The sequence below is a fragment of the Ambystoma mexicanum genome, chromosome 3p (assembly GCF_040938575.1).
Source record: "Ambystoma mexicanum isolate Mex_15411 chromosome 3p, UKY_AmexF1_1, whole genome shotgun sequence".
NCBI lineage: Eukaryota > Metazoa > Chordata > Amphibia > Caudata > Ambystomatidae > Ambystoma > Ambystoma mexicanum.
In genome coordinates this window covers 88791680-88818675 of record NC_090925.1, presented here as the reverse complement: position 1 = coordinate 88818675, position 26996 = coordinate 88791680, and the positions used below count along the sequence as shown (strand labels likewise).

The following is a 26996-nucleotide window of genomic DNA, read 5'->3' as shown; positions in this document are numbered from 1 at the left end:
ATGAAAGAACTATAATCCCAAGCGATCCCAATCAGAGAAAAGTACATTTAATTCACAGTAGGACATATAAGGACAACCACTGTTCAATCATAAAAATATCCATTCAGACAAGGGAAGAAGAGTTTTTTCTTACTTATCGTTAAATACTTCCTATTTTAACCAATCTCCTTCTCCAAGCTCTCGACAGCTATTTGCGCACAGAATGCACCCCTAAAGCATCATTTGAATTATGACGCAATATCATTGCCTGAGCCATTGAACGAATCAACCTGAATAAAACACAGTTTTTAAATAGGTTGTTCTAATGACCAGATATCGTGACAGATCAGCATACAATGGATGACACTCTCTGGTATGGTGTTGCAGAATGGACAATCATCCCGACCTCCATTACACCAATTGCTGCTCCATTGTCTGACTGGTAAGGTGCCCAGTCGCAATTTAACATACAGAGTTCTCAACCTTTCAGGCTGCACAGCAACTAGATAACTCTCATAACCATGGGTATTTTTGCAAACCCAATATGCTTTTAACCTCGGTTGCTGATCAATCAGGCTTAGCTTTGAGTGCTCTTTTAATCTCGCACTTAGATGCAGCACACAGCATCTCGGGGCCAGCCCAGAATGCACCCAGTCCAATATCAGCGAGACCATTTTTGATATGAGAAAGCCACAGGAGTGAGGTCCCGCCAGGTTCTGCTTTATGATCCCTTACTTCATCTTTGCACTATGTAGGTTTGGGGTAGTCCATAGTCCTACCCAATAAAGCAGAAGTCTGGATCTATTCAGCAGATCTACCCTCTGTAGATCTAATTCTAGGTAGATTGGCAAATTTGGGGTGCTAGTTGGTAACCCTATAATGTTTTTTTTTTATCAAAGACAGTAAGGAATTATTCACATTCCCCATAGCTGTGCCCCATAAACAGCTGCCTGTCTGGCCTGGATCTTGTAAGCCTCTATGAAAACTCTAACTGGCCCATTGCCATGCCCATTGCTAAATCTGCCAATCACTCCTCTATATCTTGATAAAACCATGCCAGACTTCGCAATTTGGCCCGTCCATCTACAGTCACCCTTCATCCGTAGTACAAGGTTATCATAGGTTAGAACCTGCGCGATAGTTCTCCATCTATATCCGATTTGTACCTGCTTTGTGCTTAGTCCGTTTGCCCCTAAATACCAGGGCTTTTGTTTTGCTTAGGTTCATTGACAAGCCATTGGCCGCACAAAATTCAATGAACCTAGATAAGTGCAACTTTAGACCATTTGATGAGAGTGACATTAACACTGCGTTGTCAGGAAAATGAACGATCAGGATAACATCTCCCATCAAGGATGAAGCATCTATACAGACCACAAACAACTTTTTAATTACATCATTAATAAATAGACAAGATAGTTTTGGTGCAATGACGCACCCTTGGCAGACTCCCATCTTGATCCCCAAATCTCTTTGCTACACTCTCTTCCAATTTCCACCTGATCTTATTACCCATGTACAATCCCTGAATTGACCTCCGCATGGTAATTCTAAAATCTACTAGGAATTTCCACAATTGTGCCCTCGAAGCTATATCAAAGGCCGTTTTAGTTTGCTAAAAAGTGTACAGAAATATTTACCACAGAGTCAATTGCTTGCTGCATAACAGCTGCAAGCTGAGACTTTGGTCGATAGCACTAGAGCAAGGCTTAAACCCTGCCTGGAGAGGCTCTATTACACTTGGCTATCCATGCAATGCCCTCCTCATACGTACCTCGTGCAATAACATCGCCAAACTCCAACCGGTCCAAAACAATGCCCTCAAGCTGCTACCGGGATCTCTAGAAAGGACCACATTTCTGAGGTCAGGAGAAAGGTCCACTGGCTTCCCGTCAAAGAAAGAATTATCTCTAAGACCCTCGCCCTTACACATAAATGCTTTCATGACCAAGCCCCTCTGTACCTAGTCCAGAGAATATCCAAGCACACCTCATCCAGACCAACCTGAACAGCCTGTGCAAACAGGATTGCCATTCCCAAGACACATAGGGTCTGCGCAGGATGCACCAGTTTCCCAGCCATGGCCGCCTCACACTGGAACGCTCTACCTGCGCACATCAGATCTATTGACTCCCACATAGCTTTCCGCAAAGCTGTCAAAACCAGGCTATTCATATGAATGCACCCTTCTGCTCAGGCTCAATGCCCCACTCAATGTATCTAATATTTAACCATTGCATGAACCGTCCACTGTCTTTTGTCAAACTACATGTGTAACTAAGAACTCCCAATGTTGGGCAGCTGCTAATGTAACCCTGAATCACGCCTCCTTACAAACGGCATGTACCAGAGCCTCGATGCCTAAGGGCTGTAGAACGCTTTACAAATCCAAATAAATAAAATAAATTAATCCATGCCTCCAAATGGCCCAAAACTACTTTGGCAAAAATGTAGCGAGTGGCGTTGTTCATGTAGATTGGCCTGCAATTCCATGGTAGGTTCAGGACCCTTTGATATGATATGATATGGCATTTGTAACGCGCCTATACACAAGGCGCCTATACTCAAGGTGATCATGTATATGGTACCATATCGGCCCTTAACCAGATTGGTGGGACAACACTGGAATCAAGGACTGCATTAAATAATCTTGTAAAATATGGTACCCAAACCATAGACTCCTTATGACGTTTTCCGGGGTTGCTGATTTTCCTATTTTTTATTCATTAGGGCCTGAATTACATCCTCATTACTGAGAAGTAAAGGACGGTGATCCACCTATGAGTCACTATGTTCACCTTTCGCCACTTTCTTTTGAGAACTGGTTTGGAATCCAGTTTCACCATATAGATGTTTAAAATGGTCAAACCAGGCTTCAATAATGTGCAACATTGGAGTAATTGTATCTTATTGTGTCACCTTTCAACATGATCCTATAAAAACTCCATTACACTGCCCCACTCTGCTTACCCCTGGGGCCTTTTCCAGCAGAGCTGTTATTGCAGGGTGCATAAAAGTGTTTAACTCATCCAGATACAAGTCTTCTATTGCCCATGTCTTCTGCAGCAAGCTACCATCAAATGATTTAATATAATCCAACCATTCTCATCTTCATTTTCTACCCTATGCCAGCAATGTTTCACCGTATCAATATAAGTTCATTTGCTGATGTGGCAAGCAGGCGGATTGCATAGATGGCATATGTGGGCATGACTTTCCCAAGTTCTCTGAATCTCTGAATTGCACATCTTTTGAAGCCAATCATTTTTTTTTTAATAAGTGTTTTGTGGGTTGTAAAATCCCTTACACACTTAAAAGAATAGAAAGTCAAATTCGAAATTTATTTTCGCTCCAATAGACTATTGTGCAAAACAATCCTAAAATGGCAAGACAGCAAAATATGATGCATTAACATTCCCTAGAAAAATGATGCCTACAAAATAATTCATTTTTCAAATCAGTCGAAATATTTTCTTCACAATTGTCCAGTCCAGATCATACTATATATGGCTGTTTCAATGTTTCATTCCTGTATTTAGCCAAACCCGCCAAGGTCTAAGACTTCGGTCAATCCATTTCAGTCAATTTCATCGAACTACCATTCAGACACCAATGAGGCAAATGACTTTTAAGCCAATGGCCAGAGTTTACTTATTAAAGGTAATTACTTTGACAGCAGCTCATAATCTATCAACAGGAGAATGGATTCCAACCTCAAAATCACTTCAGGGTCCATGGCTTTTGCATTCAAGCACATCTCGTTCTCTCCTTTTCTTTGCAAATGTATCCCAGATAGTTCTGTGCATTTTTTGAGTGCCTAAAATGTTTATAGGGTCAATTAAAGTCCATTGGTCTGACACTTTTAATATTTAAAGATAATATGTTTATAAACATGGATGTGTTCTTCTCTTGTTCTGCATAGACACCTAACACATGCTTCTACAACCACCTGCGTAGGTGCAATTCCATTAAATAGTTAATTTGTACGCGGTGCACTTTCACTTTCACTTTTGGCAGGGCTTATGCTTTGGTGTTGTTTCTTGTAAAGTCCAGCTTCTGCCAACATTTGATTTTGATACTTGAGGTAATGGATTGGGTTCCTCTGGAGTCGGCCTGCTTTTTATACCTGCTAAAGAAAAAGCAGATGGATTACATAGGAATCCATTTTGAATGCAGCCTAAAGACATTTTGAACTCTGAAGTGAAAAACAAGGTGTGAATGGGAATGTGCCTGCTTTTAGACCTTATTAACCTTTTGTGGTGTCAATGATGAAAATTGCACAAAGAGGTCCATATATAACAGGTGCTGTTCATGCAACTGACGAGGTCCTGGAAAATGACCACCATTGGGTCCACCACAATTATATCTTGCCTACCCAGCTACCCACAATTATTATAGGAAAAGTGGTGACCAAAGTTATTACAAGTGAAATGTGGGAAGTGGTAGCTTGAGCATATCACACCTTAATACACAGCAGAATAACTGTCCAAGTAGCATCATACAGAGCAGGGGACTTCATTAGCAACCACTGGCACAATATAGTGTTATTCGACCCAAGCATGATACACTGGTGGGTATTGTTTATTCAATTTTCATTTCATCTAATTTGCTTTGTTTGTTAATTGTCAAAAAGGAAGGGTCTACCTAGGGAAATCTCTTCTGCTGCTGATCAATTCAGAAGGGCTGCTTATCTGTAACAGATGACTGCTAACAATGCAAATGTCTCCTGGGGAGTGGGACATAACTTGTGGAAAGAAGATCCCACATTAAGATAACCAAATCAATTAATTAAGATGTGTATACATCCGCGTCACTTATTATGTACCAGATGCTAAATGTGTGTGGAATATTTCCCCTATATTTCTGTAGCAGAGTGTGGTGCTATTTGACTAGGATGTAGACGTAATTGAATCATTGATATATTTCTCCTATGTTTGCTCTCTGTTTCATGTAAACATCAATAAACCTGTGATATTGCTATCCTGAGAAATGTCTCTATTTTAGAGTAACCTAATGATCTGGTTCACTATGTTATATTTATTCCTTTAACTCAACTCATAACACTTGCCCCATACATAGGGATATTTTTTCAAGTCAGTCGCAATGGAGAACCCCCATTTTCAAGCCAGCGTTACGGATATGGGTGCAAAGTACATAATCTTATGAGTAAGTATTGAGCTGAATTTCAGCTAAAAGAAAGACATTTGGCGTGAGCTAAATACTCGGATATTTTGTCACTTTCCACAGAGTAGGTTCTTCATTAACAGAAACCTAGAGCTGTGATTGTGGGCTTGAAAAACACCTGGTCCTTATTAAGAGATTAGTGGTACTATCTCAAATAATGCTGCTAAATGATAACTGTTACTGCACACAGTGAGCTGCAGAAGATTGAAGGGGCTGCATGATTCTGGGTCAAAGGATTGCATTGGGGATTGCATATTATCATACATAATTATAGTACATGTGGTAATGGTTGTCTACAGAGGAACCAGCCTCTCCATCTTCAGATGACTAGGAAAAGGAGAAATATGCAAGGAATACTTTCCCTTCTGTCCATGCAGGGTAGGCAGAAGATCATCTCGAAGTGAGAGCACAGTCTCTGTAGTTTGAGTGTGGACAGACCAACCTTTTATTAAGTCATTTGCTGTGGATGGTGAGCTGAGGTAGAAGTATTACTCTCAGTATTGTAAAGATGCAAAGGGAAGACACTAATCTAATATGTACTTTACTATTGAAAACCATTGCGCCGGTGAATAGTTTAGGAAATTGCAACATGAAAATGGCTATTCTATACATTTTATTTCTTCTGCTGATCAAAAGCTATGACTAACCTGCAGATTCCATCCCCACCTGTCACCATTTAAGATAAGCAGGTGGTTCATATGTTCATGGTATAGATCCCTGCAACATTTGATCTCAGTATATTAGCTCAGGAGGTAATGTACCTGCAGAGCAAATCTGTGTGTCATCTTCAGGCTGATAGTTTTAAATCAAGTCAGATGGCTCAGTGGAATAATGTACCTGGTGATCTGCAACCACTGTATACATGACATAGGGCCTCATTCCGAGTGTGGCAGGCATCCGGCTGTAAAACTGTACAACTACCACCAAAATTGGTTACTGCCCATGGACTTACCACAAAATTCCATGCAGTGGTATGACATTGTAACTACTTTATTTTAAGATATAGTGCCTCATTACAAGGTTGGTGTTAACCCCATAACACCGAATCTAGTGCCGGATTTTGTAACTCTGCATGGGGAGACGGAAGGACTGACACCGTTGCAAACGCTGGCTGTGCTTCCTTGAAAAGTCTTCCTACTGGGGCCGCTTCACATGGCAGTTCAGACCTGTCTAGCGCAGCAGCCCCAGCAGACAGACTCGGAGTGTGGCGATCCAGAAACAAGAGCTTACTGGCAGCCTTGTTTCCGGACAGCCACACTCATAATGAGGCCCATTGTGTAGCAGCATGGAATACCACATGGCCACATTTCCCATGTTTACCGCACTTTTTCTTTTTTAAGAGTTTTGTATACTGTCCTCTCAGTGATATCTCTCACACTTCTGGCCATGGAGTGGTATCTACCAAACAGCTCAATAGTTCCTTCTGCGAAGTTGTATTTTATTATATGGTAGCACAGGATTCAAGTGCAATCTGGGTGATAACACCCTACCCCATGCCCACACACTTTTTCAAGTCCAGCGCTGTCACACTAAAAAATTGTCTTTCATACCTATCATTATGGAAAGTTGTGTTGGCTCTTGCTTGATGATCATACTATCACAATGTCTGATGTTTGATTTACAACAAGCACAATGTAGCTCAGTTAGAGCATAATATATTGTTCCATAGGCATAGAATTGATAGACGGAGCTCTATTTTCTGTAAGTCTCTGTGTATTACTTGCATTTTCGTCATTACCTAAATAGAGAAGTCTCTGGCCACTAGATGGAATGCATGCATCACCAAAGTAATAATGATATATTTCTACTATCAATATTCCTACTGCGATGGTCTCTACATTTCGCATTCCCCCTCAATATGTACTGTGCTCAGATGACAGCTCAATGTGTTCTTGGGCTGCGATACCCACAAACACATCATTGCATGTTGGATAACTGCAGAGGTGTATTAAGCCATCCGCCATCCCCTTCTGGATAACAGGGTATTTCATGCAGAAGATCATTTCTTCTCTATACCCCATTCCTTTGCCTTTTGAAACTGTTTGCGTGTGTCCATTCAATTTGCATTGAAATCCCAGAAATAAAAATGGTATGCTCATTGTCAACCAAACTGACATCATTGAGCCAAAGGGAGCTGTTGCGTGTCATTTCCTTAGCTCGGTACCGTACAAAGCAGACGGTTCAGGTATTTTGCTGTGTATTGGTTTCAGACACACTCTGTTCATTTTCAAGGTTTTTGCCAGCAGTCATCTGAAGCAGTTAGGCGTGCACATTTTTTGCGGAAAGTCAAATGCATTTCTCTAATCAATTCCCTGATGAAGTCCTTCTCAGAATCCTATTATCCCTAGTTAATTTCTGTGAGAGGTTCATACTTGCTCTGACAGTTTATTTATGCCACTAGCTCCATTCTTGACAAAGTCCACCATCCATTAAGCTCCTCACTGACCGGTCTCTCTAAAACTGTGCAACATTCACCACCGGCTGGTAAAGGGTTGGGCCCAATTTACAGGTCTGAGCAAATCAAGAGCCATAATGCTGAACCCTTGTGCTGTTACCAGGATGGCGAAGACCGCATAATGTGTGATCATTGCTATTAGCACCACAAGGTAAACCCGTGAGGTGCTAATAGCCATAGAAGAAAAAAAAAACATACCAGCACTGCTTTGTTCGCAACAGCAGCCGGGGAGAATCAGGGTTGCCATGGCTTCAACAGGAAACCGTGTAGCCCGGGTGGAGGTTTAAGCAATAGGGAGATTTGAATGGGCAGGTTGTGCGGATGGGGTCGAGGTGCTGGATTTGGGGGCTAAGGTGGTGGAATTACCAGGATGGCGAAGGCCGCATACTGTGTGATTATTGCTATTAGCTCCACAAGGTAAACACTTGAGGTGCTAATAGCAGGGACGTCATTTCACCAAAATGCCTGGGGTAGCAGAAGTGACAACACATGGCCTTTGACCTCTGATGACATCACAGGAAGCAATGTCATTTGACCCCCCACCTCAAAGTGACATCACGAGAAGCAATGCAACACAACCTTTCACCCTTTGACAAAACAGGAAGGGACGTCACATATTGTGTACGAGAAATATGGTTGCAATATCACTATAATGTTATATACATTTCATAGAAGAATGGACCACTATATGTATCATTAATATTAGTGTGTGTAGGACCATATTACCAAATTACTGCGAATGCAAGCAGTCTTTCAAGGCCAAATGATAAAGATAAGTTATATATAGCACTTACGGTTAACCGCTTATACATACAATATCACCCACCTGTGTTGGTTCTCATTTATTGACCTCAGAAGGGTGAAAGGCTGTGTTGAGGTGTTTACGAACAGACGAAATCAGCGACTCGCCACCTGAAGTGTGCCTGGAAATATACCTTTATGAGTCTAGCAATTATTGGATAGAATTGCAGAAAGACAAATTATGTATTATTCCTATTCTTTCTTATTTAGCGTCGCTGCTCAATGTGATACAATTGGGGAAGCCCGTTTTTTTTGAGAGACCTGAACAAGAAAGTCAGCCACGTCAAAAATAAAGAGCCACATGACAGTGGCCACAGCCCGGGAGCTTACATTTAAAAAAAAAAAAAAAGGTAAGCAAAAATATATTTTTTCTAGGGGTAGCAAGGGAGAACACAGGGGTAGCAAAGGAAACTCAGGGGGCGCAACTGCGACCCCTGATAACCCCCAAATGACGTGGCTGGCTAATAGCCATAGAAAAAAAACATACCCGCACTGCTTTGTTCGCAACAGCAGCTGGGAAGAATCAGGGTTGCCATTGAAATGGAAGGCGCAGCTTCCCTCTGAGCTCCTTTTCCATTTCCATGGCTTCAACAGGAAGCCGTGCAGCCCGGGTGGAGGAGCCTTTAAGCAATAGGGAGATTTGAATGGGCAGGTTGTGCGGATGGGGCCGAGGTGCTGTATTTGGGGGCTCAGGCAGTGGAGGAGGGAAAACAGCTGCATCAGGTGCAGCAACCACTCGGGGAGCTCCGAACCCAGGCTGCCATTGGAAGATTCAGCCTGTGTTTGGAGCTATCTGCCAGTGTGCATTGGCTTTCCCAGCTCAAGAGACTGCGTTGCTTAGGAGCTACTGATACTTTCCGGATGTTCATTAATTTTTAATTATAGATTATTCATAAATAATCAAGTATTCCCAGCTCCAACCAAAGAAACAACAGATTCATCTCCCTTGGATTTCTTTGCTGGCTGTGTATTCCTCAACCCACAGATGCCAGAAATGTCAAAGCGAAAGTAAATACACCAATCTGTGCTCAAATAACACATAGATCTCGCCTAACTACCCAAATGGCCAAATAGCTACAGAAGAGGAAATCCAGTTATTTCACATCTCATTTGCAGTCAGTTCACAAAAATGTAAAGTCTGAAATTTACAGCTGAGAGTATAATATTAATTATAGTTCTCCTCACTTAATATTAAGCCAATTTTTGCTAAATCTATTTTTATCTAAGTTACCATTGATAGCATTTAGTTGTCCAAATGTTTTGGGCTTCATTGTTCTGCAGTGCATTCCTATCACATGTTTGTTATTTTCCTGAGGGCATTCTTAAACTCTGTGTTTTTCAGACAATATATAACAGGGTTGCACAGTGGAGTCACAGCAATGTATAACAACATAATTTTGTTCTCTTTCATTGAATATGTTGACGTTGGTCGCATGTACATGGAGCAGAAGGAGCTGTAGAATAAAATGACCACAGTGAGGTGGGAGGCACAAGTGGAGAACGCCTTGTGCCTCATAAGGTTAGATTTGATCTTCAGGATGCACGAGGCAATGTTGGAATATGTGATGATGAAGAAAATAAATGACGTCACTGCTACTATCACACCAATGATATAGGTAAGGGTCTCAATTCGGCTTGCATTGCTGCACGAGATCTTCATCAGTGCTGTCATTTCACAGAAAAAGTGGTTGATCGTGTGGGATTCACAGAAGGAGCTTTTCATTACTGGTATAGTGTGTGGTAATAAATTCAAGAAACCAAAAACCCAACACCCAGTAGCAAGCTGGTTGCAAGCAGCCTTATTAATGATGATCATGTATCGTAGGGGAATGCAGATGGCCACGTAGCTATCATACGCCATGACCGTGAGCAGTAGGAACTCCACTGATGCCAAAACCAGAAACAAGTACATTTGCAAGAGACACTGACTTAGGGAAACATGAGTGCCCTCTAGAAAGAAAAATGCCAGTGTCTGGGGAACAATTACGGAAGTGTAACTAATATCAAGGAAGGACAATTGAGTAAGAAAGAAATACATCGTTGTCTGCAGATGTGAGCTAGAGTAAACTGTTGCCAGGATTAAAGTGTTTCCCACCAGAGTTACAAAGTAAATCACCAGAAATGCAACAAAAAGCGGTATTTGCAGCTGCGGAAGATCAGAGAATCCCACAATCAGGAAATCTTTGGCTGAGGTCATATTTTCATTGCTCATTTGTGCAGCGATGTAGATTAATTCAGATTTGACAAGAATCTGAAAAACAAAACAGAAAATTTTCAACATGAATTGAGGATAAATGTGTTAAACTATTTATAATGTATTAACCCGCAAAATAAGCAGATGTGTTTGTACGCAAGGGACATTTTAACATAACCAATCTTGGTTATTCCTCACACAAATGTCACAATTGTTTGGGCTACATTGACAATTACTTAAATAACAGGTTAGCTCAGCAATTTATCACTCGGATCTTCACACCTCAAATTCTTTAGTCCATGCAAATACCCGGTCATATTGAAACAAGACCTTCTCGTTCGAAACATACACTTGTGTGGGCAGTATGATCGCTTGGCTTTCTGCATAGTATTGAATTTTAGAGTGTATCCGCAAGCATCAAGTGTTTGACCATAAGGCACGGTCCCATCTATGGAAGACTGCCACTCCTGCACCTGTTACACCTGCTTTGGTATTAGTACATGGGTATTTAGTTTTGATCCTAGATTTTGAAAAAAATAAAACCTCAAGATGTTTCGGCCTGCTACTCCCATGATCCATTGCCTCCAGCTATGCTGGCTAGGGTTGATTGGAGTTGTAGGCCAAACACCTGAAGTACTGCAGGTGCACTGCCACTGGTGAAAGCCATCAATAACAATGACTATAACTGAATTCCAGTTGTCTCGATAGGTATACTATTCCACAATTCTGGACCACAGAAGTTCATGATGTTCGAGAAAATTGCTGCCAGATGCTAGACCCTCATTGACAACCTTTTGAAAATGAACCAGAAAGTGGAGTGATCTTGGCAAATACAGTAACTTAAAACAACTGGAGAGTAGCGCAGGAACAACAATTGCAAATCTATAGCATAGTGAAACTAGGGGAAAAGGGATCCCAGAAAATATGTTCTGCAGTATAACAGGTTTCCACCTCACATCAACCTACCTTTATCTATCTCACCACAGACTGGCAAGCACACTAACTGCCTCCACAGTATTCTGCTCTCATACACAGGCAGGATGCTCCTACCATATAGCACCTCAGCCATCCACAGGTCCCACCCTGCATAACACCATGCCACCAAACTATTCATAATGATGAAATACTACCCTGCATGCGTAACATGGTATAGAGTACCCTCCTCGAACCATCATTTCACTCCTTGAGCACTGTGTGATGTGCCTGGAAAAGACTTGGAATAAGTGATATTGTTAGAGTTTGACATTTGTGCCTCAGAGTAAATCAATTATCCCAATCACATGTCTGTGACTGAGTGTGTCTACTTTGGCTTATAGTTGCTTGTTAATGTTATTAAACAAGTACGATTTCATGACAGATCAGAAGCTATTAAATGTGTTACTTTTAGAGTGTATTGCTGCCTTTCATATGCTCCCACAAGTGGTCCAAAGTGATGGGCTGCAGTATATCTGTGGTGTTGATGACATCAATACCTTTTGTGGTTTCAATCCTAGTGCTTGCACTTTTTCACTTGCACTTTGTAGATAATGTTTACTCTAACAATAGCCTAGACCTTTTTTCCTCATATGGGCACTAAGCACATTGAAACACGTCCCTATGCAGATGGTACTATAGCCTAATAGCGATAATGACAGCTCTTGAGGTCCATACGGCACATAACGGCAGTAGCAATATATGTTCTGGAGATTTGTTGTTGGAGCAAAACAGCTTAGTTCAATAATGAGAATGTAAACTGACTCACAGATTTAGCACATTAAATGTGGTTCTATTTTGTTATATTTAAACAGAATGCCTGTCTTCATCTGTTAAGGATTTCAATGGCAAGAATTATTAGGTGTCTTTCCCTACATGTTATTATTTCTACAGGATACTTTACTTCTATAATGTAAGGGTATTTTCTACAGCAGTTTCATTTCTACTGTCAAAATAGCTATTAATATGATTATGTATACCTTCAATATAAAGGATCATGTTTTTTTATCTGCAACTAGATGGATAACATACCAATCAATATAACTTTCTAGACCATGAAGTGCCTACATAATCCTATTAAAAGCCAGAATGTTATATCATATCTAAACAGAACCAAACAATCCACTGTGTGCATTCAGGAAACTCGTCTTTCAGAAGTAGAAGCTGATAAATTTAAGATGTTCTGTGCCTGTCAATTTTTCACAAGTGCGGCACATGGCAAGAAAAATAGGATGATTATTTTTACAAAAAATAAACTCTTAAATGTAAAGTTATTAAACAGACATTGATGATTTGGGGAGGTGGGTATTAGTGCAAATTGTAGTGGAATCAATTATACTCAATGTATGTGGTCCTACTCCTCCAGATGCTTCCTTTTGACTGTCATTGAGAAAGTATCTCTTTTAATCTAACGCTCATGATCATATTGGTTGTGGAGACTGTAATGAGGTTATTGACCCTTTTCAGAATAAAAAATCAAATAAGTCACATAAGCAGTTCCTGAATTTCAGATCTGAATTAGGACCCATTGATACATGGTGCATATCTCATCTTTCTGATCTAGAGTTCACAATTTATTCCAACCCCCATAACTCGTTTTCCAGAATCAATTATATTCTCTTCTCTAAATCTATGTCAAACTCCCTTTTAGATGCCATTATAGACTGTATATCATTATCAGATCATGCCCCAACTCATATAAAACTTTCGCTTGTACGAAATAACCAGAAATCTAACAGATGGAAATTCTTTACAGCTCTGTCAAAGGATGAGTTATTTAATGCTGTTCTAACTAAGATGCATAGGGATAGCTTTGCTGAAAACAAAATCAAAGATATGTCCATTGTCAATAACTTGGATTGTTATAAAGTAGTACTAAGATGCCAAATTATCTCATTTGTTGCCAGGAAAAAGAAAAGAAATAATGCAGGAATCAGGAGCAATTTAAAAAAAAAATTGAAATCCATTGATATACAATACATCCATAATCCTACTCCTTCCATGCTTAAACATAATATTTATCTGAGACTTCAATACAACAAAATTGCTTCAGAATGTTTGAGTGCTAACATTTTAAAATACAAGGCTAAAACGTATCAATTTTCCAATTGGACAGGCAAATTACTTGCCTTATATTTTATAATTGAGATGGAAAATGCTAGAGTTGCAGTCATCAAAGATCATTTACGTCATAGAAAATGTCATGATAAAGATATTTTTGCCATCTTCTGTAAACTATACCAAACATGATATACTTGCGCATGTATCCCACTCTACATATCCTAATGTTGATCTTAGGTCACTAGATGAGCCCATTTCCTTAGATGACATTCTTAAAGCTATTAGAGACCTTAAAAAAGTAAAGCCCAGACAGATTTTCTCTATATTTGTATGCACCCTTTAATAATGTCCAAACTTGACAAACTTTTTCCCATTTTGTTACTTTAAGTAAAGCATAAGAACCTTCTCACAAGCCATGCTGATTTTGTTACCCAAACCTAAAAAAGATCCTGAACTTCCTCAAAGCTACAGACCAATATCCCTCATAAACACTGACCAAATCTTTGCTAAGATTCTAGACAATTTGATTAAAAAAAACAAAAAAACAAGTGGGTTCTGTTAAAGGTGTTAAAGGTAGATTGTCCTCTTCAAATATAAGATCATTCCTAGATATTTCTAGATAGATCCAAACATACATGCATTGCTCTTGTTCTTGATGCAGAAAAAGCATTTCATCGGGTAGAATGGGATTATATGTTTAACGCTCTCAAATGGCATGGGTTTGGTGGCCCCTTTCTTTCCATGATTATTGTGTTATAATACAGCCCCAAAACTTCTATATTTGTAAATGGACTAACTTATTCATACTTTCCCCTATTTAGATTTATGGATCAAGGCTGCCCTCTGCCTCCTTTTCTTTTCATATTAAAGATGGACTCTTTTCTGGAAACATTTAGACTTGATAATGGTGTTTCTCTACAATCTAGTACCTAACGAGATCAAAGATGTGGTGGTAACGCCCCTTGGTAAGAAACCAGGACTGAATCCAAAAGTCCCCTCGAATGTGTGATTTTTAAGAGATGGGATCTTTAAGTTGATTTCAGGCTCACATGTACCTTGTCATCAGAGGGGAAGGCTTCAGCAGTGAGAACCCTGAGGAGAAGGCCAAAGCAGTGTTTGGCACACATTTTTATCGTTGGCAGTGAAGGTCATCTATTTTGTAGATGGAGTAGAATGCCAACACAGTGAGAACCCTTTGTTTGTTTCACCAGGACGTATGGCAAGTCATTGTTTGTCTCATGTATTATGAGTGGATTATAAGTGGAGGAGAACATCAGAGCATTAATAGGCACACATGAGTTTTGTAGGCTGAGGAAAAGGACAAAGCAGTCAGAATCCCACATGTGATTTGTAGGTGCTAGTCCAAAGAAGCATTAGGTACATGTTTTTTTTTCCATAAAGGAGAAGGCCAAAGCTATTAGTTACACATCTGTTTGCCTTATTTGACAGTCTGTTTATTTTTGGGCAGATGTGGATAAAATAAACAAGCCTGAATGTGCTGTAGTACTGAAACTGGCGGATGAATATATCCAACATGTGTGATGTCATCTTTGATGTCCTGGGTGTTATTGTTAGCAGTGGGTGGTGTTTGCTTGAGTTATCATTGCTTAGCTTACCATAACTGGCAAAGTGCTTGGGTTTTTTGGTTTTACTTGTAACCATAACTTCGCTTTACCAATGTTTTTCCCCTGAATTTGATAGATATTTATTATTGCATTTTAACCATAAAGTCCCTTTAACAAAGTGTTTTCAGTTTTATATATATATATATATGTATATATATATATATGTATATATATATATATATATATATGTATATATATATATATATATATATATATATATATATATATATATATATATATATATATATATGGAAAAAAAGGAGGAAAGAGCGAATCGCACTCCCGCAGGCACAAACATGAATGCCAGGTTCAAAAGGGTTCGGAAAAAACAAACAGACACAGTATAGGAATTACTGATGTCTTTAATGTTTTGATAAGTTAAAAACCAAACGCATCGTGCAAAAAGCAAATACACGATACATAGCAGCACATAGAAGACAGAACAACAACAGGACGCCTAGGGGCAGCAGCCTGCAAACAACGCGTTTCGCGCTATACTGAGCACTTGGTCACGTAAGGGGGAGAAGGCTGGACAGTGTAAATACATCATCAATGATGGTCCCTCAATTATGTCGATGGCAATAGCTATTACCAATTGCAAGGGAACAGGGGCGGCCATGTTGGAAGGGAGTGTGCATATATGCTAAAACCTAAAAGATTAGAGCACAGTGCTTGGCAGATGCTTTTATCAATGATCAGTAGAGAAAATCTCAGACTGACCCGGGTGTTAAATTAAATAGTACAACACCATAGTCTCTGAATTAAGCAAAAAGGGCCTCAAACATGTAAAAATACATATAAGGGGACTTGACAACATATCAATACACAGTGCATGAGATAACAGTGTGATAATCGCATAGCATAAAAGATATAATGAGCCACACTCAAAATAAATAAACCAACATTAAAAAAACACCCCATGTAAATGCATAGTCAGTCCAGTGAAAAAAGTCATTCCCAACACTAAAAATAGACAATGCAATACAATGACAATAAAACGGGTTAACCACGATTAGGTGTAAAATCAGGTTAAAAACAGTAGGACTGGACCTCAATGTTAAAATTTAGCAGCAGGGTAATACAGCCGGCAAAATATTTTTTTGGTGCAAACAGCAGAGATAGCAGCTAAAACATCCAATGTCAATAATATAGTGCAAATGAGCAAAATAAAGCAGCATGGCAACAGTATGCCTATCCAACCTCCGAAATGGAGGATGTAATAAGGTGCTGGTGCATCAATCTGATAAACTGTGCAAAATTGCAAAAATTAGCAGCTAAGTCATCAAAGTGCAAGTGCAAACCATGATGTCAAAATATCTAAAGCTGAAGGCACAAACGTACTATGACAGATCCAGAACATACAGTGAACTAGAACAGAGATTTCGAAGCATTGAAGGATAATAAAGAGCAGTGTCAGGAAATGAAGGGAATGACCCGAATAACTAAAACAAAGGACTACATACAAGTCCCCAAAATAAGCAAAACATAGTTGAGACAACGCTCCCCCTATTGCAAAATAATCAGCTAAAACAAACAGGTGAGACAAAATGATAAGCATAAGTGCAAGAACAGAAAAAGATCAGTCAATACCTGTGAATAAACCATCAAAAATAGAGCAGGAATACAAAAATACAGAAGTGATAAACCAGAGAGACAAAATAACCTCAACCATGGAACACATAGCATAAATGACAAGGAAAAAGCAATAATGAAAATGAAAATTACGCATAGGAACAAACTTAGGTTCCCAGAAAGGTATGCAATTCTTCGTCTACATTGTGACCTCTGGGAAATTTAGTGTCAAGATCCAAGATGAATCTGGTTTCGAGTTGTCTCAGCCTCAAAGTACGATCACCGCCCCTCGGATGAGGGGGTACATGTGCCACAGCGAAAAATGTTAATAAATTAGCATCATTGTTGTGTACAGATTTAAAATGCTTGGCCATAGGATATGTCGGATCAGAATTCTTGATGGCTCTCAGATGTTGAAGAATTCTGAGTTTTAGTTTACAGGTAGTACTGCCCACATACCAACGTCCACAAGGGCACGAAAGCACATAAACAACAAAATTAGTGTCACAATTAATAGAATGACATATCATCTGCTGGACTTGTGTGATAGGATGCAGGAAGAATTTCTTGACAATAGCATGGGCACATGCTTTACATTTCATACATTTAGTGAATCCTGTATGAGAGGCTGGAAGCCATGTATTGAAAAGCTGGATCTTGCCCATAGGAGGTAGAAAACTAGACACAAGTTTGTCCCTTAGAGAGGGAGCACGTTTGTAAGTCACAGTCGGACGCTTGCCCAAAATGGGCTTCAAGTCAGCATCAAGGGTAAGAACATGCCAATGTCTTGCTACGATTTTACGAATGTCATTAGACGAAGTATCAAATGTAATGATGAGTCTAGGATCATCATTTCAAACAGTTTTGGAACCAGTATCATAAATCAAGGTATCTCTAGACATGCCACGAGCTCGGAGATATGCCATTTCAATTGTTCTTTTATGGTAACCTTGCTTCAAAAAATCCATAGCTGCTTGTGCACAATAATCATCAAAACATGCAATGTTGGAGCATTTGCGACGATATCGAATACATTCCCCATAAGGGATTGATTTTTTGCAAGGTGTAGGATGACAGCTATTGGCATGGAGTGGCAAGCCAGTATTAGTAGATTTCTTATGTAATGCCGTACTGATACCTGAGTCATCCATCATGACGGTTACATCCAGATAAACAATTTTAGTACGGCTGTGGCATTCAGTAAAGCTGAGATTGACCTGGTTATTATTGATACTTTTAACAAATGAAAGCCAATCAGTTTCGGTGCCCTTCCAAATGATAAAAACATCGTCAATAAACCGCCACCAAGAAATAATCTGTGTCGGAAAGAAAGATAGTAATAGGTCAGAAAGGAAAGTAGTCTCCCACCACCCCATTGTGAGATTAGCATAGGATGGTGCAAAGGTACTACCCATCGCAGTCCCCCTTACTTGCCGAAAGAAATGGCCTTCAAAAAGAAAAACATTGTTGTGTAGACAGAATGAAAGCATATCCAAGATCATAGTGCTGTGTCCAAGGTAATTTAAAGAACGAGTGTCCAGAAAGTATTTACATGCAGATATACCAACAATGTGGCTGATAGATGTGTACAACGAAACTACATCTAAAGTGGCCAAAAGTAAACCTTCCTCCCAAGGTATATTAGTAACATGTTGTAGAAAATCCTTAGTATCCCTCAGGTAGGAAGGTAATCCCGTGACAAATTTGATCAATGTTTCATCAATGAATTGGGCTAGATGTTCCAATAATGAGCCACAGAGAGTAACAATAGGCCTACCTGGGGGATTAATGAGGCATTTGTGCGTTTTAGGGAGGAAATAAATGGTAGGAATAGTGTAGCATGTAGGAGTGAGAAATTTAACCAAATCATCCTCCAGTAGACCTTCATTCATCCACCTGGTACACAGAGCAATCAAATCTGTCCTGATTTCTTCTGATGGGTCTTTCAACATTTTAATATAGCATTGACGGTCATGTAATTGTCGGTTGGCTTCAATGACATATTTAGTTCTGTCCTGGATGACCACATTTGAGCCCTTGTCGGCTGGCTTGATAACAATATTAGATAGCAGCTGGAGTTCATTCAAGGCCTGGCGTTGGTCAATAGTGAGATTCTGTTTGCTGGTTCCAGCCTTATGACGAAGTTTTCTGAGGTCCTCGATGCATAAGTCATGGAAAGCCTCAATACAGCCGCCCACAGGAAATTGAGGATTGAATCTCGATTTACTTTTTAGCTTGGTACGTATATCCCAATTGGGATTGATGTCAAAATCAGAAAAATCAATATTAGATGGATCATATTGATCATCTTCAAGACATGCCAAATCCATGAGTGAAGGAATGTCTGAAATTAAAAGATCAGTGCCACCCATACGAGGTATTGGACGTTTCATGGGGGCATCAATGTTGGCAAAGAATTTTTTTTGCTTGATTTTGCGCAAAAACTTGTCAAAGTCTATGCGTACTTGGGCGTAATCATAGTTCACAGTGGGACAGAAATTAAGACCCAATGATAATAACGAGGTCTGAGATTTTGTGAGGACATGAGACGACAGGTTGATAATTTGGTGAATCTTCATATTATCTATGGTTGGTTTCTGGCCCCAGAGCGTGTTGCTCTGCCCTGTTGCTGCGCCTTTTGACCGGTTCCCACGTCGGCCTCGGCGAATGACTTTTTTGCCTGCAATTTTTGTCCTCTTCCTCGTCCTTTAGACTTACCACGACCTCTACCTCTTTTTTGATTTTTCCCATCTTGACATAAAAGTCTCATTTCATCTAGAAAATTCATTTTGGGAATGGGTTCGTCAGTCTCAGATGCAGAAATATCTGATTCGGAGGTGGTCGCGGCCAGGTCAACCGATGGGACAGACATAGACTGTATAGCATTGGTTTTGCGAAGAGAGTCAAAACGTTTAGCAAAAGTAAAAACACGACCCATCTCATAGTCTGTTTTATCTCGTAAAAATTTCCTGTGTTTACGCTGTTTGATTTCATCTTCATATACAATTAAACCTTCATCAATTTTTTTGCGTAAAGATTTGCCTTCCTCTGTTGTGGGGACTTTAGTAAGATCAAGCTCTACAATACCTAATTCTTTCAGTGCTTGTTCACGATCCAATTTGGCATACTTAACTAAGATGGTCAAAAACTTGCCAGAACAACCTTTGCTTGCTTCTCCCCATTCCTCAAGCATTAGTGGATTTTGGTCCTCAAAGGACGGAGTAGTCATAATGCGTAGGCCTCGTGGTATTCTCTCAACATCTAAATAATTTTGAAGAGAGTACTCCTCCCACCATTTAGAAATTTCTCTTCGTCGGAGTCTCTCGTATTCCCTCAGCAGGAGCACTTCCTTGCTCACATTACTGCTGGCTTTTTTATTTATCCCACTAACAGGTGGTGTGGGGATAGATTCCTGCTCTTCACAGAATAAATCCTTGGCTTGGAGTAGCCGGGCTGCTACCCAGGCGTCCTGTATGCTTGTCATACTATGGCTGCAAAAATCATGAATATATTCAAAAATAACTTGTATCCAAACACGAACCCAAAAAGCGGAGTACCGTCTATTAGTGATAAAAAACGGTAACCAAAGAGCCCTAATAACTGGACTGAGCAAGGAGCCAACTTGTATCAATATGTATAAAGCAACGGGGAAATGAAAACAAACTGAAAGCACACGCTTACCTTGCAGCGATCTCCTGTGCGTCCTCCGGCACACGTGAAAGCGCCAGCCGGCACGCTGGTCTCAGTTGTAATATTCCCATTTGTGTATTGGCTTCCAGTCTTATCGGCAGTATCATCTGCCTCCAGTGGCAGCAATCCTCTTCAGAACACGAAACATGAAAACAGGACGCGCACAATATAACGGCCCTGGTGCAGATTCAAACACGGAACGCTCCGTGTTGGACAAAATGGAAAAAAAGGAGGAAAGAGCGCATCGCACTCCCGCAGGCACAAACATGAATGCCAGGTTCAAAAGGGTTCGGAAAAAACATATATATATATATATCAGTGAAAAAACGTTCTTAAAGGGACCTTATAGTTAAATTGCAATAATAAAAACCTGGCAAATTCAGTGAAAAAGGGACATTATGATTACAAGTAAAATCAAAAACCCCAAGAAATGAGCCAGTTATGTTAAGCTATGGAACCATAACTCGCACCACCACCATGCACTGTTAACACTAACACCCAGGACATCAAAGATGACATCACACATTACATCATCAATGAAATCACTGATGAAAGCACATATATTATGCTGCACTATATTTCAGTTTTGAGTTCCATAAGAAACCCAAAAAAGGAATGTCTAATAACTTTTGACTTGTATGACAGACTTGGCTGAAATTATGCAAACAGAATTGTACTCATGGGCTCCCACAGACTGTATATTTTATAAATGGGTATATTTTGGGAAAGATCTGTTATTAAGAAAGTAAAACAATGCTGTTTCAGCCTAAACAGCTAGACAGAATTGGACCAGGTACAAAACAACTTGACTCAATTTCTGGGAGAGGTCTGGGTGTTATTGCATCCAGTCGTTTTTTAAATAGTTGATAGAGCAGGGGGTGCCTCCTCCTCCCAACATTATAGCTATTTCTTGAATTGTGCTTTGCAGCAGAGAGGCTGGTGGGATTTTCACAAATAAAAAAGCAGCCATTTGTTCCCAAATTCTTTTGCTAATAACTTGCTGGATGGATTTGGATGTCATTCTCAAAACAAAAAGTTTGTCAATGCCTTCCCAAACTGTACATTTTGGGAACAATATGTTATAAAATGAAAATGTTATTAAGAAAACAAATTCCGTTTTTGAACAGCCATAGCATGAAAACCTCTGGGGGAGATTTGGAATAAATAAAAAAACAACTTGGGCACAAAGTGTTGACTTAAAAATATTTCACAAAGAAGGGGGTTCCCTCTGTTCCTTAAAACATGTATATTGGCTTTGGTGCTTTTTACAGCAAAGAGGCTGAATGAGGTTAATTTGGGAACAATTTGTTAGACAATGAAACAGTTATTAAGGAAACATAAAAACGCTGTTTTCAGCCTACTTGCAACAGGAACGTGCCAGTTAAGCTGATTATGAGATCCCACATCTGCTGAATTTCAAGGATGTTGTTGTGCTACATTTCTGAAACTTAACTGCACAGTATCTAGGTTTTTTTTAAGTGAATTAGAATTTTTTTTATATCATTGTTTTTTACAGGCCTTTGGACATGTCCAGTGTACACACTCCCCCAATATGTTTCTTTTTGGCCCACTAGGTGCCTTCTTCCTTTGCCACTATACATGTCATTTGGGCCTAATAGCCATGGCCTTCGCCCATAAACGTTAGCCCTGACCTTTGGCCATGGCCCCTTTACATGCATCCTCAATAGCATTCTTCTGGTCCCACTAGTCGTGGCCTTTGAGCACGCCATCCCTACTTATTGCTCCAATAGCAAGTGGCCACACCACTGTGGTTCTTTTGGACACGTTTCTTCGGCCATGGCCATTATCCACTTTTCCTATTACATAACTTTGACATGTTGCCCCAGTAGGTTACCACACCTCACTGTAGCTATACAATTTCACTTTTTTTTGTTTTAAACACTTTTTTTTTACCTTTTAGCAATGTTCTACAAATAACCTTGTTTATCTGTAAACACCTGCAAATAACCACATTTATCCCTGTTGCACTTAAATTTCCAATCACCTTTTCTATTATAACCCTGGTTATCCCCAGAATAACCCTGTTTATTTATTTTTTAAAGTTCCTCATAAACATGGTTATATTAGCAATGTACTACAAATAACCAGTTATCTGGGTGATGCACTTTCATTCCTGATTGCCTTTTCTCTTATAACCCCGGTTGACCACAGAATAACCCCAATGATTTGTTTTAAACATATTTTCCATAACCACGGTTATACCAGCAATGTACTACCAATAATCCTGGCTATGCGAAAATGTTTGAGCTCTGAACTGGGTCCACAGCTCGACTTTCCAACTCCCACATTGCTCATGGTGTCCTCTATCCCCCATACCTACCTCTCTCCTTATTTAATTTCATCCTTCTTCCTCCTCCAAATTGCATTTATTTCACTGTTCATTTTCTGCAAATCCCATTTAATCCCAGTATGAGGACTGCATTACTACAAAGCAAAGTTGATATACACTGTATGGCTATCGGTTTAGGCAGGGGTGATAGACATTTTGTAAATAGCAGTGGTGTTTTGAGTGAGGGTAGAGGTGTGGTTCCCAAAACATGAAAAGGCATACTATAGTTATGGGAACACTGATCAAAACAAAATAAAAGTCCTGAATTTTAACAGGTTTTAGCAGTGGAAACTTATTGGAATATGTACATAAAAAGAAAATGTGTGGATGTGTGTGTGTGAGTGTGTGTGTGTGTGTGTGTATGTACGTGTGCGTGCGTGCGTGCGTGCATGTGTTTGTGTGTGTGTTTGTGTAATCTTTAGCATACTTCCCAAAATGCTACAAACCTGAAATTCGGCATGTGGGTAGGTTCCATGGTGTAGACAATGGGCCTCATTACGACCCTGGCGGTAAGGGGTTAACGCCAGCGTTAGCTGCGCCGACCCCTTACCGCCAATTACGAGGTCCCTTAGCGCCATGGCGCTTTTAACACTTGCTTTTAGCAGGTGTTAAAATCCATGGCGCTAAGGGACCATGGAGTTAATTACGCCACCGTAATTTACGGTGGCGTAATTAACGCCTTCCCCACTCCCATTATGCCCTATGGGGCAAAAATGGGAATGGGGAAGGGTAAATGGGGATTGGGGACTTACCGCCCCGCCGACCTCGGAATGGGGCGGTAAGTCCGCCAACCACCATGGCGTAAACGTAGTTTACGCCATGGTGGTAAAGTCACGGCCCAGGCGGTAACTTACCGCCTGGGTCGTAATGAGGCCCCATGTAACCAGTATAAAATATAGCTTTTTCGCAATGATTTATTTTTTCTGCAATGCTTACCCCTGCCATATTGCTCTTTGCGTCATAGTTCTGCCTTAGTTCTACGTTCATTGTTCTTAGTATATCACTTCATCAAAACTTCAGCAGATCATTGCTCCTAAACTTTCCACACTATCAACATTCTTTCTGATATTAGCAGCAAACACTTTTAAAATCATGTGGGTGACACTAAATGGTGCCTTTGTTGTAATGCGGGTGACAGGAAACCATGCATGCCTCTTTAATAGTGTCCGCAATAACATTGCCCGTCACATCGTGGCAATTCTCTCATGATAATTACAGAAACTTCATTTCCCAAGGAAGTTGCTGAATGTGGGCCATCCCAACAGTACAAACCTTACATGCTTCAGCTGTTCACGTACGGGTACAGCACTTTAAGCTTACAGGCTTTAGCCCTACACGAACAGCACTTATGTTGAGGTCACTTTTGCCTCGGCTGTAGACTGCAACACCAATAATGTTGCTATACAATCTCAACGCTCCAACTGGATATAGCTGGAACCGATTTATGGGATTCATGCTTTTCTCATGGTCAGCTTTATGTGGCTCTCTCCGGAGTTGGAAACAAAGACAATATTGTCTACAAAGAAGCATTGGCTTGGTTCATTCTTCAACTTCAAACTAGGACTGAAGTAGGAATTACTGTGCAAAGTATTAGATACATTCAAGTAATAAATATTTAAGATCATTTTCAAAATGTTGACAACAAGTCACAATTAGTTAAGATGAGCAAATAAAACAGAAACAGTTTCAGTCGCAAGCTCAATTCAAATCACATTTCTGAAGGCTGGCTGCAGACAAACTACAGGATATTCAAAAACTATTTGATGAGATGTTATGTTATGCGTATTTGTAACAGGAATTTGCGGCATTGATGTATGTCATGGAGGCAAGCTTTGAATTTGCCCTGTGTTGTTTTGCATTAGGAAAGATTCCCCTGTGGAGGGGCTTCAGGCCTAGCTTAGGATATGACGTTGGTATGTTTCTGACTCAGGTAATCATGCTTTGGGGCCTTCCATGAAGCACAGGTGTTGCAACAGTATGCATCTGTTCATAGAGTGAACCCACTATGTGAGCCCATGTCTTAATGAGGTGATGAGGTTTGTATAGAGTAAATGAGTTTCAAAGTGTTCTGTAAAGGCTGTTAGATTGAGTAGGTGATGTGTGTTGGTTTGGTTGGCTTGGGTTTATGAGGTTATGATTTTGTGAGGGTATGGTGAGATGGTGTTGAGGAGGATAAGGGTTGTTGTTTATGCTGGGATGAGAATGAGGTGTTGAGTGAAAGGTTAGGTATATTTATTTAGAGTGAAATAGCTGACTATATTGGTATACTGCTTTAGACGTATTGAGCTATGTGCCGGTAAGTGCCAGAGTGAGTTTGGATAGGGGGACCTATGGCTAAAAGGTGATTTGTTTGGCATTCAAAGAAATTAAGTTTGGCTTTTATATTGTGCTTCTGGAGTCATAGGCCAAGCCAAGCACTTTGCCTTTGAGCTGTCCTCCATGCCCAATAGTGCTGCTCTGATGTTTCTTCTGTGATATCGTTTAGTAATGTTGTTTTGAGCACCTGTATATTACAAGTGAGGATGATAGAGAAATGTGACTTAGCAGAGGATATCTTGTTTCCGTTGTGCTGAAGGGTTCTGGAGAAGGCATACTGCCTGGCTGTAAATTGTGTGTAGAACGAGTTAGGGTCACATTGTTTTTGTCATTCCCTTAAAACACATAGCTTTAGAAGAGCAAGTGGTTGATTACCCTCGTCCATTGGGAAAAGGAGAGGAGAATCCCAATAACATGTACCCTTGTTTAGACCAACTGCAAAGCAGAACACTGCTGGTAATTCATTTTGAAACTGACTATTGCTTTTGCACAATATCAACAAATATCCTGGTAGTAAACACGTCATTTACAGAGTCCTGCGACAAAATTCTATGCACTCAAAACATGAGAATTACACTGAAGTTCTGTCACTTGTTATGCTTTACCCCCACCTATGACGCACATGGCTCCATATATGTGAAGAGGAGGGGAACAAACACATTTCCTTTTGATCTATTGTTGCTGGTTTTATTGTCCAGACGTGTTCTTGTCCATATTTAATTCTAAACCATGTGACTTACCATTCCAACCCACATGGTCCCAACCCACACCTCGACAACTCTATTGAAAATCCATGATCTATCAATGCTCCTTTCCCTACAAGCAAATGACATCAAGTTTATTTGTCCAGCCCTAAAATAAAGCCCTACGAGGTGGCCAGAATCCCTTGTGATTCAAAAACAGACTCCCATATACTTACAGAGATTGTATTTCAACTTCACAATGCACCTAGGCCATATAAAAGGCCTGTCCGAAACTGACCGTCTGATATTCAACGCATCTGCTGCTGTTTTCTCCAAACCTTGTAAAACTAGTTTTTCAGTCATACAGAGGTCAATTGCCAAACACAGGTTTTCAGCCAGCACAATTCCTAATTTACCAACAAACTGTGGACAAACAGATCTATATATTCATACTGTCCAAAACCTATTTCCCTGGAGACCCTGATGTATGTGTACATGTATTTTCAGGACTACTGCATCCTCTCACACAGATTTTCCCATTGCAAATATCCTACTTCACATGCACATGTAGAGCTCCTTGTGGCCTGCTTGTTAAGCGCTATATGGCATGAAAGACCTATATTTCTTTTACATTGTTTCAGCAGTTTTGATATTTATCTTGCTGCGCACATGCAATTCGAAAATGTATAACCTAAAACACAAACAACACTAAAAATAACACATTTCACATTCTATTAACTACACTGGATTCATGATAAAAAGCCACATCATTTCAACATCGCTGTCACCCCAGCCACCAATATGGTGCGTGCAATTCAAACTTCTCTTTACCCGTGGGACCCTTATAAACTACCCCAACAAAAGTAATAGCTGCTGTTTCATCTATGAATGTAGCAACATCTTTGTCTCTTTGTTTCCTTAAGATGTTGTATATTTGTGTATGTGCTGAATACTCTCTAATGAACCATGCAGGTTCATCTTTATGTCCTGATTTATGGATCTATTTTGCCACTATTGGAGCCTTTCTATTTAGCTTTCTACTTCCTTGAATGTCTGTTGGACCTTATTACTATGACCTCTTTCCTGAAGTCTTATGTCTATAGTAACAATTTCT

The 26996-nt window shown here is 40.0% G+C and overlaps 1 protein-coding gene across 1 annotated transcript in view; it reads right to left on the bottom strand.

Annotated features, from left to right (window-relative positions):
- Window positions 1–19422, bottom strand: part of LOC138579774 (olfactory receptor-like protein COR4) — a 74560-nt gene extending 55138 nt beyond the window's left edge. The window contains exons 1-2 of the mRNA XM_069650005.1: window positions 18706–19422; window positions 10536–10670 (exon numbers count right to left, since the gene is read on the bottom strand). Coding sequence (XP_069506106.1) covers window positions 10536–10670; window positions 18706–19422 — 852 coding nt within the window. The remainder of the gene's footprint in view (window positions 1–10535; window positions 10671–18705) is intronic.
- Window positions 19423–26996: the final 7574 nt, after the last annotated feature.